The 12690-nt window shown below is 48.3% G+C and overlaps 1 protein-coding gene across 3 annotated transcripts; it reads right to left on the reverse strand.

Annotated features, from left to right (window-relative positions):
• Positions 1–730: 730 nt before the first annotated feature.
• On the reverse strand, positions 731–11187 carry GJB6 (gap junction protein beta 6). Of its 3 annotated transcripts, XM_017886640.1 has the most exons (5): positions 11044–11187; positions 10250–10372; positions 9572–9687; positions 8467–8628; positions 731–2264 (listed from the first exon to the last, which is right to left on the reverse strand). In XM_017886640.1, exon 5 carries the CDS (start codon positions 2247–2249, stop codon positions 1464–1466), a length of 786 nt encoding a protein of 261 aa, XP_017742129.1. In that variant the 5' UTR covers positions 2250–2264; positions 8467–8628; positions 9572–9687; positions 10250–10372; positions 11044–11187; the 3' UTR covers positions 731–1463. The 3 variants fall into 3 exon arrangements, with proteins under 3 accessions (XP_017742129.1, XP_017742111.1, XP_017742120.1); XM_017886622.1 differs by lacking the exons at positions 9572–9687; positions 10250–10372; positions 11044–11187 and adding an exon at positions 9740–10107; XM_017886631.1 differs by lacking the exons at positions 9572–9687; positions 10250–10372; positions 11044–11187 and adding an exon at positions 9740–9829 and having other exon boundaries at positions 8467–8631.
• Positions 11188–12690: the final 1503 nt, after the last annotated feature.

The following is a 12690-nucleotide window of genomic DNA, read 5'->3' on the forward strand; positions in this document are numbered from 1 at the left end:
GATTATGAGTGCCAACTAGATTGTTTTAGTGTGATGATGAAATTGTGATTTTGCTTTAAAAGCTTAGCGCTTGTTTTTATAGATTGGTACTAAAATATTTATGGATGAAATATTTTGGGATTTGCTTTAGACTAAAGAAAATGAGAAGTCTATTTTTGTTTCTCTGGAGCAAGTTTCTGAAGGAGGTCCTGGAGGGATCAATGTGCCACGCCAAGCCCACATGTGTGTTCACCGTTCGCCGGGTGTCCCCATGGGTGGTGTATCATGCTGTGTCCCTTTATGCAGGGAGTGAGTTCACGGGTGTGCCATTGCTCCCAGGAGCGATCAGTCTGCACCTGCCTCACCCACACCCACACTAACGGTATCTGTGTCCAATCTGGAAATCCTTGGGGGGGGGAAGAGGTTTCCCCACCTCTGGGTGCTAAACTGTGGGTGCTTTTCTCAGTCACCACGGGATGAAGGCTTAAGATTTCCCTAACCTCCTCTCTTTCCAGGATGAACTGACCCTGAGGACATCATTCCTAGTGTCGTACAAGTGGCCCGCTCCAAGCTGAGTGCCCTGTAGGCTGCTAAACTTAGCCTCTGCCCATTCGCAGTGAGGATGCACGAATCCCTGTTGAGGTCCCAGGCCCCTCCACCCACAGTAACTGGTCGCCTTCCCAGCAAAAGCACCCAGCCCACGAGGGTTGGCAGCAAGCTGCCCAGATGCAACAGAAACCACAAGGCGTGCGAAGGCTTAAGCAATGGGGCCGAGCTTTATTGAGGTAATCACATTCACTTTCAGTTGTTCACAATGATTGGCAAATAGGTGAGTTAAAAAAGCCTTCTGCTTCCATATTGTTCCATCTACCTTCAGAAAGCAGTAAAAATAAATTGTGCAATGAACTTTCCACCTTAAGCATATCATGACAGTTCACAAATTTGCCAACAGACAATGCAAAACAATATTTACAAGATAGACCCTTTGTAAGTTCCAAATTTAGATACTTGTGGTGTAATTCTAAAACTAACATCTCATGTTTTCCAGGTAAGGAAGACCAGTCATTATAAAATACTTTATATAAATTCAAAGTCAGAACTAAAAGCATCCAAGCCTATAAAAATATCTTTTCCTAATAAAAGTATCGATTTCTAGATAAATGTTCTTTACCAACAACAGTTACATAAATTTTCAGGAAGTACCCACTTTGTCAGAGAGTCCACTTAAAAGGAACCTGTTGAAGTGACTGCAATGCTCCTCTGTCAAGCAGTCTCTTGTTTTCAGAGATGGACCACATATTTGATCACGTTGTGTATGAATGGCACAAGTATCCTACAAAAAGTTAACTCAAGTGTCTATTTATTATGAAAGTCATTTATAAAGACAAACTCTTCAGGCTAGAGAAGGAACTTTCAGGTTGGTATTGCCTTCTGGAGAAGACAAAAGTCTCCTTATGACGCAGCTATATTTCACCTTGAAATGTTTAGCTTGGGAAACCTGTGATTGCATTTTGACCACTATCTGAAATCAGCTCATTCATTTCATTCTGCTTACTCTCCTTTAGGGCATGGTTGGGGTGATTTCTCTGTGTCTGTGCTCTCTTTGATCTCCTAAAACACACTTTCAGCAGCAGGTAGCACAACTCTGCCACGTTAAGCAGCATGCAAATCACAGATGCAGAAATCATAAAAATGGTAAACACAGTCTTCTCCGTTGGCCTAGAAATAAAGCAGTCAACAAGGTTGGGGCAGGGATCAATCCCACATTTCAACACCCAGGGCAGGTGGTACCCATTGTAAAGGAAGTAAAACACATACATAAAGGCCGCTTCGAAGATGATTCGGAAAAAGATGCTGCTGGTGTACGTCCACCACAGCGACCCCTCTATCCGAACCTTCTGCTTTTTAATGTCCTCTATGTCTTTGAATTCATTCCTCTTGTCTCCTCGCCTGAACTTGCGGGTGGTTTCGTGCCTGTAGTAGGCCACGTGCATGGCCACCAGCAGCGCTGGGGTGGAGACGAAGATCAGCTGGAGGGCCCACAGCCGGATGTGGGACACCGGAAAAAAGTGGTCGTAGCACACGTTTTTGCATCCCGGTTGCAGTGTGTTGCAGACAAAGTCCTCCTGCTCGTCGCCCCACACTTCGTGAGCAGCCACCACAAGGATCATGACTCGAAAGATGAAGATGACCGTGACCCACACCTTCCCGATGCTGGTGGAGTGTTTGTTGACGCCCCCAATCAAAGTGTGCAGGGCCCCCCAGTCCATTGTGCCGGTTTATCCCTAAACAGACAAAAGGGGGCAAAGGTTTGTTAGTGGAAGAGGCCCTGGGAAAGTGACACAGTGATATTACAGACTGAAGCCAACTTTATTTTAAGGTAGGCTGTGGTATTTTACAACTTCAACTCCCTGCCCTGCTCGTCTGAGGCTTTCTGAAAAGGAATGCTCACCCTAAAAACATTCTCATGCTTGGCCGGGCGTGGTGGCTCACGCCTGGAATCCCAGCACTTTGGGAGGCCAAGGCGGGTGGATCACGAGGTCAGGAGATTGAGACCATCCTGGCTAACAAGGTGAAACCCCGTCTCTACTAAAAATACAATAAAAATTTAGCCGGGCATGGTGGCGGGCACCTGTAGTCCCAGCTACTTGGGAGGCTGAGGCAGGAGAATGGGGTGAACCAGGGAGGTGGACTTACAGTGAGCTGAGATCGCGCCAGTGCACTCCAGCCTGGGCGACAGAGCGAGATTCTGAGATTCTGTCTCACCAAAGGGGAAAAAAAAAAAAAATCTCATGTTTTTGGTCAGAAATAAGTTTTCAGAGGAGGGAGTTCAGATCATCTTGATTCAACTGAATTCAGATCATATATTAGATTGCTGTTTGCATTAATCCAGGAACACAGGTAAATGAATTCATTTCCAAGCTCCTTTTTAATCACTTTCTGAGCTGTTACACCAGTTTGGCTTTATCCAAGGGCTCCTCACCGAGCTTCCACGGTAGATTTTATTCGTTAAATAGCTTATTCAGGGAAAACAAAACTTTCATTGGAATGACATAATCTAGTTTACCCAACAGACTAAGAAGGGAAAAAACAAAATACTAGCTTATTTATACAATATATTTATACTTAATTCTAGCTTGAATAACATCATCTGCCATACTCATGTGTTCTTAGGAAATCTAATATTGTCAACTACTGAGAAATCCTCTTCTAAAAGAGACTCACAATCTTTTATAAAGATTGCTCCATTGTTCTCCAACATATCTTCAGTATAACCAAGCCCACGTTGGCTTTGCCTCCCCAGCGGGTCCTGTTTGCGCCAGGGGCAGCCGAGGAGGGGATCTGCCGCCCCTGCCACCCAGGGCCTCCTTCCCTGTGAATGCACTGATTCTCCATCCCAAGAGAAAAAGGACTTCTTTACAGCTATGGACACTTCTGCTATAATTCAAACAGTTGCCTTCTTATCCTACACTGCCACGGAAGACTATAGAACTGGTCAGCATTCCCCTTCGAAAAATAAAAGGAGGTATCATGGACCCTTTGAAAATTTTCAGAAAGTAAAAGACCTCTCCCCAGAGTAATTCACTCAGGCATTTTTTTACAGGCTGTCAGGGCATGAGGGAGTCACCAAAGTCCGTCTGTTCACCGGTCTTAGACTTTCTTGTCCCTGAATGGGTGAGGGACACCTGTCAGCCTCCCCTTCTCATGCCAGCCCCCTGGACCTCACGCTCTGGCCCACACACCTCTGCATTATGCTGGCTGCTCCTGGAAGCAGTTGGGTGAATGGAGGCAGCCTCTCCCCACCCAGGAGTGCGTTGGCCTTGGAGTGGGGTGCTACTGTGTGCCCCAAGGCAGCATCTTTTGGGAAAGTGACACAGTGATATTACAGACTGAAGCCAACTTTATTTTGATGTAGGCTGTGATATTTTATAACTTCAACTCCCTGCCCTGCTAGTCTGAGGTTTTCTGAAAAGGAATGCTCACCCTAAAAACATTCTCATGCTTGGCCGGGTGCGGTCAGCAGACCTGTTGGAAAATTCCAACTCCTAGTTCTGTTGGCTTTCTGAGAAATTGTTTTTTTTGCCCTTGTCTGGGTATTAATATTAAGCAACAATTCTCCATTTCCCCCTCCCCAGCCCCCAGCAACCACCATTCTACTTTCTGTGTCTATGATTTTGACTGCTCTACTGACCTCATATAAGTAGAAAGCCATAGCACTTGTCTTTTGGGACTGGCTTATTTCACTCAGCATCATGTCCTCGAGGTTCCTCCACGTTGCAGCGAGTGATAGGATTTCCTTATTTGGGAGGCTGAATACTATTCCACTGTATAGATGGTCCCCATTTTGTTTACTCATTCACCCATCGATGGACACTGGGCTGCTTCCACCTTTTGGCTGTTGTAACACTACTCTGAGTAAGGGTGTACTAATACTTTTTTCAAGACCCTGCTTTCAAGTCTTTTAGGTATCTCATTGTGAGATTGCTGGATCTCATGGTTATTCTATTTTTAATTCTTTAAGCATTTCCACAGGAGAAGAGAATATTATTATTCAGAATGAAAAGAGGGGCCCAATTCCTGGAGGAGGGCAACTACCTTGATTTTTAAAATAAGAGAAAATATGTATGTGTGAACTGGGGGGCTTTCTGTTGAGCCTGCAGCAACATTCTAAAGCGGCATCACTAAATTTCTTGTTAAGAGTTTCGTGATAGCAACTATGGTGATGGCAACGGCACTGAGTCTTGGAATCACAACGGTCCTTGTTGACGCCGCGCCTATCGTGGGTAGGTTGTATTTTCATGGTTCTTTTAATAACTGCAGCTCAGCATTTTACTTCAGGAATACTGGTATTCCTTAGGAGGGATATCCTTATCAGCGGGATATCAGCACCACAGCACAAGGCTGCAAGAAAGAGACTCAGGCTCAGGCTGTGTGAAGGGAACAGAGTGCTGGGCTCCCCAGGCAGCCCACATCAGAAGGGTGGGCTCTTTTCATGTTTCAGGAAAGACGTGGTCCTCGGGGGCGCATCAACAGGTGTGTGGACAGATGGAAGAGGCTGGAGGTTACCTCACAGCAGAGGGAACAGAACAAACACTAGCTTGAGGAAGATGCTGAGGCACAGGGCGGTGACCCTGGAATGTGAGGCAGAAGATTCAATGCCTGCATGGATCTAGGACTAAGAACTGGATCTGGCACTCAGCATTAACAGAAAGCCAGGTTTTTGCTTTTAAGCCAGGTTTTTCTTAAAAAATAATAATAAAAAAAGAAAATTGAAATGGCTACCCTTCAAACCTTGTTTTCTCATCCCTTGAAGCATTTCATCAGAGGCTGCGTGAGTGTCTGCTGGGGCAATGCACAGCGGGTTCCCCTAGGAGCCCTGGTCCCAGCGTTCCATAATTAAAGTGTGTTTCCTAATGCCTCCCTTTCATGTACAACACATTTCGCAGCCTAAAGAGATGGCCACTGTCCACAGTAAATGCAGCTTCATTTAAAAAGCTCATGCTAAATGCTATGATTTGTAAAATTAATATTATTCTCAGACGAAAGGTATAATACATTTTCCTAATTGTTGATGTTCTATCTCAAAAGCATTTCAAAATGTGACCAGTGAGGAGCAAGAAATTTGTACATCTTGATGTTTAAACCTATTTTACAGCAGCTGTTCACCTATGGGATCAGTCCTGTTTATTTATAAAATGAAGATGTTCTCTTATTAACCAAGAAACACCTCCTATTGAAATTTGATCAACAAAATGCCCAATCAGCAAGAGTTTGATTTATCAGATAAATGGTTCGCATTTTCTCCAACACTTCGAAGTCCATAGAATTTAACCTCCCCAGCAGGTGAGATGGCTGTGTTCTCTCGGTTCCCTAGCACGTGGCCTGCCTGAACAACGGCACCCCGTGGTCCCCTGTGCTCCAACCTTCTAGGCAGCAAACGGATCAGGGAGCCAGAGGGCGACATGGCCTGGATGATTCTGAGAGGCTACAGTCACAGAAAAAGTCAAGAGGTCACAAATTCCCCCCAGGAACACTGGTCCACACTTTCTAGAAGCCCCTGACCTCTGCAGCTTCGGGCTTCTCCCTGTTTTTTTTTGTTTTTGTTTTTGTTTTTTAAAAAAAACAGGGACAATTATAACGGCAGCAGCTTTTTACATTTCTATGGATTCTTCTGGGTCCCCAAACCACACGCTCTGAAGGTGTTCTATTAACATAGCAAAACTGAACAGAAAATAATCTGTTTGACAATGCGCGCTTCACAATGCTGGTACTAAAAATCGGCAATCCACCTATGCCTTTAAACGAAGAAAAGTAAAGGAGATGCTGAGCTTGCTGAGAAAAATGAGGTTAAACCCAATACAAGTGTGTTTAGTCCCCCAGTCACTCAGGACAGTCTCAGTCTCCTGGTTCACAGCGTCCTCCTGCAAGAGCCACAAAGGCCCTGTTATTCCTGACAGCAGAAGTGATCCAAGGGAGGGGCCGTGTCCTCTCTCCAAACCTGCCCGGTCCTGAGTGGGCTGCCCCTAGGCGCTCAGTGCCCCTGAGCTAGTGCTTCCCAATCGAGACAGTGAGAGAGTGGCTCTTCCCCACTCTCTTCCAGGTTGTGTCACTCCTGAGGGGCTCACCAACCAGCCCTAGAGATCTGCGCTGCCTGCGTAGCATTCTCTGCAGGCCAACAGCCAGGGAGAGGAGAGCTCCCCTTGCAAGTGTCAAGAGACAGGCCAGGGTGATGGGCCAGTGGAGGGTTACCAAGCACCAAATTTCCAGCACATTGCTGCCATCACTGACCAGTCCTGGCTGCCCCAGGAGACGCTCCGACTCAAGGAGCTGTGGGAGGATGGCGGTAAATGCAGGAGACTCAGCAAGTTTTAAGGAGGACTCAAGTCCACTGGCTGCTCCTGTCCTGACTTTCATGGGTGGACAGGGTGGGTGGACAGACTGCAGAGGGGCCCAGAGGAAGGATGTTGGGGGTTGGGGGTGGCAAAGAAAGCGCCAGCCCCCAGGCTCTCCCTTGTGAAAACACATAACCACAGGGCATAATCTTTCACAAATCCTCTTGGTTGGAGAAGATTTGAAGGTTATTTCAATTTGTGAAGTTGTCACTAATTTCTTTTTTTTTTTTTTTTTTTTTTTTGAGAAGGAGTCTCGCTCTGTCACCCAGGCTGGAGTGCAGTGGCCAGCTCTCAGCTCACTGCCAACTCCGCCTCCCGGGTTTACGCCATTCTCCTTCCTCAGCCTCCCGAGTAGCTGGGACTACAGGCGCCCGCCACCTCGCCCGACTAGTTTTTTTTTTGTATTTTTTTAGTAGAGACGGGGTTTCACCGTGTTAGCCAGGATGGTCTCGATCTCCTGACCTCATGATCCGCCCGCCTTGGCCTCCCAAAGTGCTGGGATTACAGGCTTGAGCCACCGTGCCCGGCCACTAATTTCAAATTACTTTCCAAAATCATGACATCCACTGGGATCCATTGCAGCTGTGGTAAACAAAGTACCTCTTTCCTCTCCTGCTTCTGGAGGGCTGGAGCCAATGGGAGGAGCTTTTTCAATACAAAGTAAAATATTAACCCTTTCTTCGGAAACCAGAGAGGTTCATTTTAACTGATGCCTCTCTGGCTGTCTTTTAAGGAAAGACTAGATATGCTTACCTTCTGCAGTCTTCAACTTCTAAGAATGTGGTTACATTTAAACTTAAAAAGGTAAACTGTGTTCGGTTTTGTAGTAAATCTATTCATAGTGAACAACTCAATGCTGTATTCTTGATACTAAAGCTCCAGTTTGAAATATCTAGCTCTAAAAATAAGTAAAGCATTGATTTTACTTTTGAGGAGCCACACAGCATTATGAAGATAGATTATTCTTTCCTTTTACAACTCAAATAATTTAGATCGATTGGCATTTGACTGCAGTAATGAAATTTCTTGATTGTTTTAAAACTTCTTACTTGGGAAATTAATCACAACTAGCTTAGTTAGCGATGCCATTATAATTTCACTAATGACAGAACCAAAACGAAAGCCCCCATACCCCTCAGCATATTTTTCTAGATAGCTCTGTTCCACTTTCAATGTCATTTAGCAAATGAGACAGTCTTGCTCTGTCACCCAGGGCAGAGTGCAGTGGTGTGTCTCAGCTCACTGCAACCTCTACCTCCCGGGTTCAAGTGACGCTTGTGCTTCAGCCTCCTGAATAGCTGGGACTACAGGCACCTGCCACCACACCTGCTTAATTAATTTTTTTTTTTTTTTTTTTTTTTAGTAGAGACAGGGTTTTGCCATCTTGGTCAGGCTGGTCTTGAACTCCTGACCTCAGCCTCGGCCTCCTAAAGTGTTGGGATTACAGGCGTGAGCCATCACGCCCGGCCATCTAGGGAATTGTTCATAGATCTGAGAACAGGAACATGTGCCTCCCAATTTTGAAGGTGGCTTTGGATACTCGGGGAGTCTGCATAGATAAAAGGAAAACAATGTCAAAGCAAAACAAGCAAACCTGAGTCCTGTTTCCAACGACTGCCAGCGTTTCAGACTCGAAGAATGAGGGCAAGGTCCCTCTGCGAGGGTGTCAGAGCTCCTTCTCCTACCCCACTGGAGTGCCAATGGTGCACAGTGATGACACGAATGTCAGTCTTTGCTCGGTCAGTGAGGATGTCGCCTGCTGAGGGAAAAATAGTAGCTGTTGCCATATTCCTTTAACTCCCCCCTACTCGCCGCAATGTGTCCCCTGAATAAACTTTGTGGGTATTTTTCTTCATTCCCAGAACTGTTATGAGGTAAGTTCAGAAATTGCCAGCTTCCTGATGCTCTGTACTTTGCACACACGAAATAATCAAAGGTGCTCTTTAGTAGGATCTTCTCCCTATCAAAATAACGGTAACACCCAACTGAGGACTCAAACCCACTCCTTGAGAAATACAAAAAGGGACAGGGGAGAGTGTGAGACACTGGCTACTCCCTGATCCCCAAATCAGTGTTTTTAAAAAAATCTCAGGCTCTTTCTTTAAACAGGAAGAACAGATTTCTTTTGTCTCTAGAAATCTTAGGTCATCCAAGGGACAACCTGATAGTTGATTTTTAAATGTAGTGACAAAAAACTTCAGCAACTGTCCTGATAAAGTGACAGCTAGTGATAACAATGGGTCTAGGATTCATACATTTCAAAATTAACTCACTAAAGTGAAACGTTGTTTCTGTCTATGGAGTCCAGATGTAACAATGGACAACTCATGGAATTATGTATGTTTCTTACATCATTTAAGAATTCAAAGAGTTAAAAATTGATTTCCATTAAGTTAAACTTTCCTTCTCTGGGTCTTGTTAGCAATATATGTTTGTTCATTCAAGCAAAACTGTGTCCTTTCCAAACATTTAGGCTCAACTAGATTTAAATGACCCTGGGAATAAAAATGGAGCAGGCCCTCTGGGGTTCCAGGTCTACGCTCGTGCACTAAGCAACTAAAACAGAAATCATAACCTGTGGCAGGTGGCCATTGGAAGGTTATGCCCTCACAGACCAAGCAGCTTGGGTCAGAAATTACTTTCCCACAATTTTATCCCATTTAATATTTAAACTAATGTGTGCAAACTGCTCACAGCACTTGGAATATTCAAATTGAATTAAAGATGCATGAAGAGGGCGTGTAAGTTAGAATTTTTCTTTCGCCATACTGAAATTGTTTAGCCAGATCTTCTGTACTTCTTTTCCTTCCTAACACTCAGAATTCAGAAGAGAAAACACAAGAAAAGAAGCATAAAGTCATCATTACCTGTATCAGAATTTGTTTAAAAAACAACCAGTGGGGCAGGTGAACTGACCAGCGTCTTCCAGGCTTTAGTCACTGCAGTGGTAGTGAGGTGCCCTCCACACCCCCAGTTACGTGACAGGCTAGAGCCCTGGTGTTCTCTCTTCAAAACCCCCGTCCCCTCCTTGGCAGGCTTCAAGCAACACCCCCAAAGACCCTGCTGGATCCAAACAACAGACAAAGCTCTCCACAGGAGCAGTTCTGAGCAGCGCCCTGCAATTCTAAGGAGACTGCATGGGGGCAGGACATTCTCTTCTAGAACACTGGTTAGATTCTGCTAGAACTGGGGCGAGAAAAGAGTTGTATGGCATAAAATCTACTTGAGGGAAAAGAACAACCTGGCATGGTTAAATCAGACACTAAACAGAGTGTATGCCCACCCAGGGGACACTGAGGTCGCTGGGCCAGTGTCCCCGCCTGGCTGCAGGTCCCTAACCCTCCGGGAGTGCAGAGCTGCGGGCAGGCCACACTCACCCTGACCGTCCTGCTCCCCAGGAAGGGAGGCCAGCCCCGTTTGCACAACACAGGATGCCCGTGACACCGGGGACTGGTCTCCTTCACCGACAGGATGTGCCTTCTGGTGCCTGCACGTTTTAACTAAGATGTGTCGCCGATTACTTTTAATTACTGTCTTCCACGCTATTGTCATCAGCATTTCCCAAGTTTCTCGGAAGCCCATCACGCAGCCCATACCCTGCGGTTCTTCGGGGACTTACGCATCGGCCCAAGTCGAGGATTTGGCTGAACTGAGACCCGCATCCCAGACCTGGCTTTCTTCTTCCCAAATCCAAGGGGACACGCCGGTGACCCACAAAAGCTTAGAAAATCCAACACGCGGCAAATGAAACGGGGAAAGGGGCACCGGCCCCACTCTGGCCTCTTAGACATACGGTCCGAAACCTTCATAAAACCTGTTGTACCAGTCAAGGGGGGCCCCGCTGGGGTAAAAGTCAAACCAGCCCATCCTCGTTCCTCTGCGGACAGCGAGAGGGGCCAGCGCGGGCGGCGCCCACCACCATCGGGCCGGGGCCGGGGCCGGGGCGCTGCGGACAGGAGGGTGCGGATGGAGGCAGATGGGGCCGGGTCGCCCCCCGAGCGGCCGGACACCCACCCCCGCCCGGCGCGCTCCAGCCCGCAACCAGGAGCGACGGGCCGAGGTGGGGACCAGCCCCGACCTCGCCTGCTTTGGTTTCTCGGAGGAAATTCCTCCCCCGGGCCCAGGTGGCGCGCCCGCTCGCCCCGCGCACCCGCCGGTCCGCGCCGCTCACCTGCTCGCGGCCCTGGCGCCGGCTCTGCGCGGGGCGGCGCCCCTTCGCTCCCGGCTGGGCAGGCAGGTCGGGCTCGGGCGCCGCCGGCTGTCGCGCGCTCATTCGGCTTCGGGTGAAGGCCGCGGCTCCCACCTGCTGCGCCTTTTAACCGCGCCCCACCCCGCCTCTGCCCTGACGCGGCTCGGGCGGGCTACGGGAGGCGAGCGCTGTCACTCCCCGAGCCCCGCGCCCCACCTGCCCGGGCGCGCCAGGCGCTGGGCGCGGACCGTCCCCCGCGGGAGCAAGGAGTGCAGGGCAGGGCTGTCCCCCGGGGGCCAGGGTGCGCAGAGCGGGGACCCTTTTCCCGTGGCGGGGGGCGCAGGATGGGGGACCCCTAAGAGGTGCGCAGGGGCCCTCTTTCCGGCCCTTGGAGGGGACGGGGTACCAGGGATGTAGGGGGCAGGGCTCTCCCTCGGGGGGCGCAGCCCCCTCTGCGCGGGTGCAGGTGTGGGGCGCCTGCCCAGGCCCTCCAGGGAGCCCTTCCTCCCTAGTGCACCCGTGGCGAGCAGTGTGAGGGGCAGGCTGTGAATTAAAGATGCACGAAGGGCACATCCTCGGTCTTTCTGGGCACTCCAGCCTTCTCCTAGCCCGCGGGGTGCACAGCCCTCTCCTGTAGCAGCCTGGAGGTTCTTTATTAATTAATGACCACTTAGAGGGTTGTTTTTATTAATTACGTCCATCCTTTGAAGCCTCCTCTGAGGAAGCAGAGCGGGCCTTCCTCCGGACAGTGCACCAGGAGAGACCCCATTGCCTCCCTGCTTTTCAGTCAAGACTAGAAAGCTCAGGGGCAGTACAGGGAGTGGTGCAAGGGCCGGTGGGGTGGAAACGTTGGAAGCTATTTAGGGACCTGGCTTTACAGTTTCAAATCTGTCATGCATCGGACAAAAGATGTGTGACTTGCTTATTCTACAAAATTGTTTGGTTATTAAATGTCCCCACCTAAACCATATGCCACTTGTTGGGTCATATTCTCCCATGAAACAATTAAGATGTCTCTTAAAGGTCGTGGAAGTTGAGCCAAGACTTCATAAAAGTCCACCTTCCAAAATATTTTATTTGAGGAGAACAAGGTTCTTAGAGAATTTGCCCGAGTCAAGTTTTAAAAACTCTGGGGAGGTCCCAGAAATGGCCTGGAACCTGGAAGGTGGAGAGACACAGAAATCTCTAGGCATTTTTTTTTTTTTTTTTTTTGACGAAGTCTGGCTCTGTTGCCCAGGCTGGAGTGTGGTGGTGTGATCTCAGCTCATTGCAACCTCTACCTCCCTGGTTCAAGTGATTCTCCTGCCTCAGTTTTCCCAGTAGCTGGGATGACAGGCACCCACCACCATGCCTGGCAAAGTTTTGTATTTTTGGTAGAGCTGGGTTTCTCCATGTTGGTCAGGCTGGTCTCGAACTCCTGACCTCAGGTGATCCACCTTCCTCGGCCTCCCAAAGTGCTGGGATTACAGGCGTGAGCCACCGCACCGAGCATCTCTAGGCTTTTTTGTTAGACATCCATCCTCATACTGCCCAGAAGTGCCCTGTGCAGTGAATCTTGGGTGTTCTGTCCTGCCCCACACAATTTAACCACGGTGGACTTCCCAGTCTCCTCTCCATTCCTCTCCCAAA

This window comes from Rhinopithecus bieti, unplaced genomic scaffold, assembly GCF_001698545.2.
Source record: "Rhinopithecus bieti isolate Rb0 unplaced genomic scaffold, ASM169854v2 scaffold_1014, whole genome shotgun sequence".
NCBI classification, from domain to species: domain Eukaryota; kingdom Metazoa; phylum Chordata; class Mammalia; order Primates; family Cercopithecidae; genus Rhinopithecus; species Rhinopithecus bieti.